Genomic DNA, 5,003 nt, shown 5'->3' with positions numbered 1-5,003 from the left:
GGGACAAAGTGGGACCAAGAGCCGATGGCAGGACTTAGTGCTGGTAGCTCTTCCTGCTGGAGGATGAGGTGGTGGTGTATTTGATGGTGGAGCTGCTGCCCCCAGAGGAGCTGAAGCCACCCCCCATGCCTCTGCCACTGCCGGAACTGAAGCCGGCTCCAAGGCCGTGGCCGCTGCCGTAGGAGTAGCCGCTGCCTCCGCCCAGGCCTGAGCCACCGCCCAGAGCGCTGGCACTGCCGTAGCCCCCGGCGCTGCCATAGCCGCCAGACGTGGTGGACTGCACCACAGCTGTGAAGGGGACAGGGACAGAGACACACAGGACACGGTGAGCTCACTCTGCCGGCCTCAGTCCAGTCAGAAGAGCACAAGGGCAAGGGAGGGAGGCGAGCAAAGGTACTTACAGATGTTGACTTGTCCAACGCCTTCCCCACTCAGCCTAGGAAGGGAGAAAACACAGGGAGCATGAGACCTCAGAGAGCTACCAGTGGACCAGAGTGGGAAGCGTCGATGTGAGGAGAGCCCATGGGGAAGCTGCCTTTGAAATGGTTCTGTGAGAGTAGCCATTATGGCCATAACTAGGGTGCCTCATGGCCTGACATCCTGAACATGGATCCAAGATGTTTGAGGGGCTTGTGTGAGTTCCCCACCTGCACTCCTCGCCCTCCAGCAGCTTCCTGTAGGTGGCGATCTCCACATCCAGGGCCAGTTTGACATTCATCAGCTCCTGGTACTCCTTCAGCAGCCGGGCCATGTCCTGCTTGGCCTTCTGCAGGGCGTCCTCCAGCTCAGCCAGCTTGTTCTTGGCATCCTTGAGGGCCATCTCCCCGCGCTGCTCAGCATCAGCGATGGCGGACTGCAGGTTGGCACACTAGAGGAGGAACACAGGAGAATGAACTTGGGATTCAGTCCTCCCGAGGAGACTACCCACACTTCTTCTTTCTAGTGAGGTAGAGTTCCAGTGCCCAGATATCATAGAAAGGGACTTCTGCCTCTTTTTGCCCAGTCTTTTTCTGTTCTGCACAAGTTAGCTTGTCTGGGACCCATATGAGAAAACTTGTGCCCTTTTTTAACCATCCTGCACTACACTGGACAAAATACCAGCAGATTTGGAAGAAATGGACCCACTCACTTCTTTTGAGTGCTGTCTCCAAAGCCAGACCAGGACCTTTTCTGAGGACCTCATGTGGATGCCACATTAACTTACACAAAATAAGGAGCATCCTCACTTAAGGAGACAAGTGTCCCATGGAGCTGTGGAGATCTTGCCTTCCTCACTCCTAAGGGATTCTAACACACTTGGGCAACACTGATCTTCACCCTGGATCCTTGCTCAACTTTCTTTTTCAGCTGAATCTTGAGCAGATTTGGGACAATCTTGCCCCCCTTCTGGCCTCCCCTTTTCTTTCCTGACTTGTTTCTTATGTTCCTAAACCAACCATTCTCCTTACATAATATCTTTTAAAAGCCCCAAGACTATCTTTTTACAGTCAGACTAACTGGGATTGTTCCTGTCACCTGATTGTATCATTCTGTAGTGTTGGCATCCGTGTGTCCTAACCTGTGGGAACTCACAAGGGTGGGAGCTACGTGTCCTCCTCTCTCTGCTGTTCCCTCAATTCCCAGCATTTCCCAAATGGTGGCTGATGACCACCTGGTGGTGTAGCAAGGAAAGGATGCTGTTACTCTCCAGAGCCCCCTACCATACCTGCTTCTTGACATGGTCGATCTCGGATCTCAGCCTCTGGATCATGCGGTTGATCTCAGCAATCTCCTGCTTGGTGTTGCGCAGGTCGTCCCCGTGTCTGCCTGCTGTGATTTGCAGCTCCTCATACTGGAATCCAGAGAGAGAGAGACAAGGCGGTGTATATGGGCTTTCACATGCTAATGGTGACTTGACTTCAGAACCAGGCATTTAACACACTTGGACCTAGTGGCTTCTCCCCAAGGGATTTTAGGGGAAAGTTGATGTGGCAAGGTCACTGGATACTGTACATTGATCACAGACCCTCTTTCTAAGGGACCACTGACTGCCTAGTTCAGTTGGGGACCAGCAATGTTCTGTGTCCTGTTTCTGAGAGCCAGCATCAGGATGAAGACAAAAGCAAAGATCACTAGGTCCTAGTCTATGTAGCTGTTCTCCTGCACTTGGGTTCTTTGACTTATTGAACTTGGACATAAATTCTGTAATTGCCTGCTCTATGAGTGCAGGGTACACATCCTATGAGAAAACATCAGCTTCCTTGCAGCCGACTTCCCAGCAAAGTCTGTAGCCTTGCTGGTGTTCAGGTAGGGGACCAGACATTCCTGGGCAACTGTCAGCTCAAGGCTCACCTTGCTCTGGTACCAGGACTCAGCCTCAGCCCGGCTCCTTTGAGCGATCTCCTCATATTGGGCTTTGACTTCAGCGATGATGCTGTCCAGGTCCAGGTTACGGTTGTTGTCCATGGACAGGACCACAGAAGTGTCAGAGACGTGGGTTTGCATCTGAGCGAGTTCCTGCAGAGCAGAAGATCATCAGATCATCTTCTCCTGTGGCATTCCAGAGGTATCCAACCCCAAGATCTTCCACCCTTTGCAGAGCCCCATCACAGCAAATAAAAGAAGAGTGGAGATGCTTACTGCGTCATACAAGGCTCTGGTGAAGTTGATCTCATCTGTGAGAGTGTCTACCTTGGCTTGCAGTTCAACCTTATTCATGTAGGCAGCATCCACATCCTGGGGAATAAGCCAACAACTTGGAGTGAGTCAGCTGAGCCCTCCTTCCCAGTCTGAACACCTTTTAGTCTCCCCATCTATTCCCCTCTGGATGTGTGCAAAGACCCAGAGTCCTCTCCCTCTACAAAGGAACACGATCCCCAGATCTTCATCAGCTCACCTTCTTCAGAGTCACAAATTCATTCTCTGCTGCTGTGCGCTTGTTGATTTCATCTTCATATCTAGAATTAGAACAGGGTAAGACACAATTGAGCCAGTGGTGAAGATGATACAGCAAGATCAGCCTGGGATCCCAACCTTCCATAAAACAGATATATCCAAATTGAGCTTTCCTGCCATTGAGCCACAAAAACGATTTTTTGGTGCTCCCTCAATTCCTCCTATCTTTTCTCTCCCCACCCACCTCTGTGGCCCATTTGTTCTTTGGGGGTTGTTTTTAGGTAATAATTGTGATTTTCATTTCCATGGGCCTGTTTCCCTATGGAACCATGCCCACCTCTAGACCTGGTCACCTGGTAGTCTTCAAGTGTGCGCTTCAGGGAACTGAACCCCTTTCTCTCCTTGAACTCACTTGTTCTTGAAGTCCTCCACTGTATCCTGCATGTTCCTCAGCTCTGAGTCCAGGCGGCCTCTCTCCCCCAGGATGCTGTCCAGCTGTCTCCTGAGGTTGTTGATGTACTGCTCAAACAAGGGCTCTAGGTTCTGCCTTACGGTCTTGGTACCCTGCTCCTGGAGCAGAGTCCACTTGGTGTCCAGGACCTTGTTCTGTTGCTCCAGGAACCGCACCTGGAGGAAGACAACAGGGTGGTTACTTGCCAGAGAAAGCAAAGGAGAAAGAGATAGGAGTTGTCAGGTGCCCAGGCGTGCCTGGGATGTCACCCAGCTCCTGGGCTACTACAGAGCATGTACAGAGGATCAGGCTGACAGTGTTGGGCCCCCAAACCTATTTCCTTCCCACCCCAGTGATCCTGCTGTGAAATTCTTCCATCGCCTATGAGGTTTTCTCACCGGCTAAGCTATGCAGCCTATCAGTGACGTTCAGCATTTCTTCTGTTTTCATTGAAAAGCACAATCACACATTTCCCTGTTACATTGCACAAAGTTCTTTTTAAATCATACCTCAGTTAAAGGCATATTAAATGTGCAGAATCTAATGATTAAGTCCAATTTAGTCAATGATTGGATTCCAATCACTAAAACTTCTGTTTTGGTACATGGTTCTCCTCTGCAACAAACGCTCTAATAGTCATGCTCTGGTTCTACACAGTTAGTATTTCTAGGGATATATAAACGTTTCATCCAGGCAGAAATCCCTTTCTTTTCTTTTTCTTTTCACTCTTTTCCTCATGCCCAGAGTCCTCGAGGAGAGTTCCACCGGCATTATTTTTTTAGTCTCTAGGAATCTTCAGAAGGTAAAGCTAACCCATTCCAGGTTCTCTGACTGCCTTATCTTGCTTCATGCTTATCAAAAGTCGAGTATTCTTCCCTGGCAGGGATGAAGGACACTTAAGAGACCCAGTGGTTTTAAATGATCTCCATCACCTCTGCCTGTTGTGGACATGGAACCCAACTGGCATCCCAGGGGAGAGCTAGTCTCAGTCCCCTTCTGCCTCCCTCCTGAGTCTCCCCCTGGTAGGACATTTGTTGGTTGTCTAGTCTGGGGACTCTGAAATCCCAGTGGAGGCAGGTCTTCCTGGCTCACCTTGTCGATGAAGGAGGCGAACTTGTTGTTGAGGGTCTTGATCTGCTCCCGCTCCTCAGTCCTCACCCGCTGGATGGTGGGGTCGATTTGCAGGTTCAGAGGAGTGAGGAGATTCTGGTTGACGGTGACCTCTTGGATGCCTCCAGGGGGGCACACAGGGAAGCCAGAGCCCCCATAGCCACCAGCAAAGCCAGGTCCACCACCGAGCCCAAAGCCACCCCCAGCTGCACCACCAAAACCAAATCCACTTGCGGCTCCACCTCCATAGCCAAAGCCACCTCCAACTCTGCCCCCATATCCGCCACTGATGGCACAGCTGCCCCCTCCGATGGAGATCCTCTTGGAGCCACCCAGGCCATAGAGGCTCCTGCTGCCAAAGCCGGCTCCTCCACACACTCCACCGAAGCCACCACTGCCCCTGGAGCGGGACACGGAGACGCTGCTGAAGCCAGAGCGGCAGACCCCTGGGACTCTGGCTGAGCTGGCACTAAAGCCACGGTGGCCGATGCTTTGGCTCCTCATGGTGGATTTGCTAGACATGGTTCCTGAAGAGGAGAAGACTGAAGAAAGTGTGAGAGGCTGGAGG

At 51.5% G+C, this 5,003-nt stretch overlaps 1 protein-coding gene across 1 annotated transcript; it reads right to left on the bottom strand.

Moving 5' to 3' along the window:
- Nucleotides 1-34: 34 nt before the first annotated feature.
- Nucleotides 35-4,957, bottom strand: LOC116629680 (keratin, type II cytoskeletal 6A). The gene is made up of 9 exons (XM_032399911.1): nt 4,418-4,957; nt 3,287-3,501; nt 2,876-2,936; nt 2,620-2,715; nt 2,332-2,496; nt 1,706-1,831; nt 648-868; nt 402-436; nt 35-288 (listed from the first exon to the last, which is right to left on the bottom strand). Exons 1-9 carry the CDS (start codon nt 4,955-4,957, stop codon nt 35-37), a joined length of 1,713 nt encoding a protein of 570 aa, XP_032255802.1.
- Between the last annotated feature and the right edge of the window lie 46 nt (nt 4,958-5,003).

This window comes from Phoca vitulina, unplaced genomic scaffold (assembly GCF_004348235.1).
Source record: "Phoca vitulina isolate PV1807 unplaced genomic scaffold, GSC_HSeal_1.0 scaffold2174, whole genome shotgun sequence".
Lineage (NCBI taxonomy): Eukaryota > Metazoa > Chordata > Mammalia > Carnivora > Phocidae > Phoca > Phoca vitulina.
The sequence above is the reverse complement of the archived record's forward strand: the minus strand, read 5'-3'. Positions and strand labels throughout refer to the sequence as shown.

What these genes read in the sequence shown, in the direction of transcription:
- LOC116629680 (XM_032399911.1), bottom strand. Translation starts at nt 4,957, where the DNA reads ATGTCTAGCAAATCCACCATGAGGAGCCAAAGCATCGGCCACCGTGGC. An exon ending in AGTCCTGGTACCAGAGCAAG is followed by an intron (nt 1,832 to 2,331) that starts GTGAGCCTTGAG and finishes TCTGGATTCCAG; the next exon opens with TATGAGGAGCTGCAAATCAC. An exon ending in TCGACCATGTCAAGAAGCAG is followed by an intron (nt 869 to 1,705) that starts GTATGGTAGGGG and finishes TTCCTCCTCTAG; the next exon opens with TGTGCCAACCTGCAGTCCGC.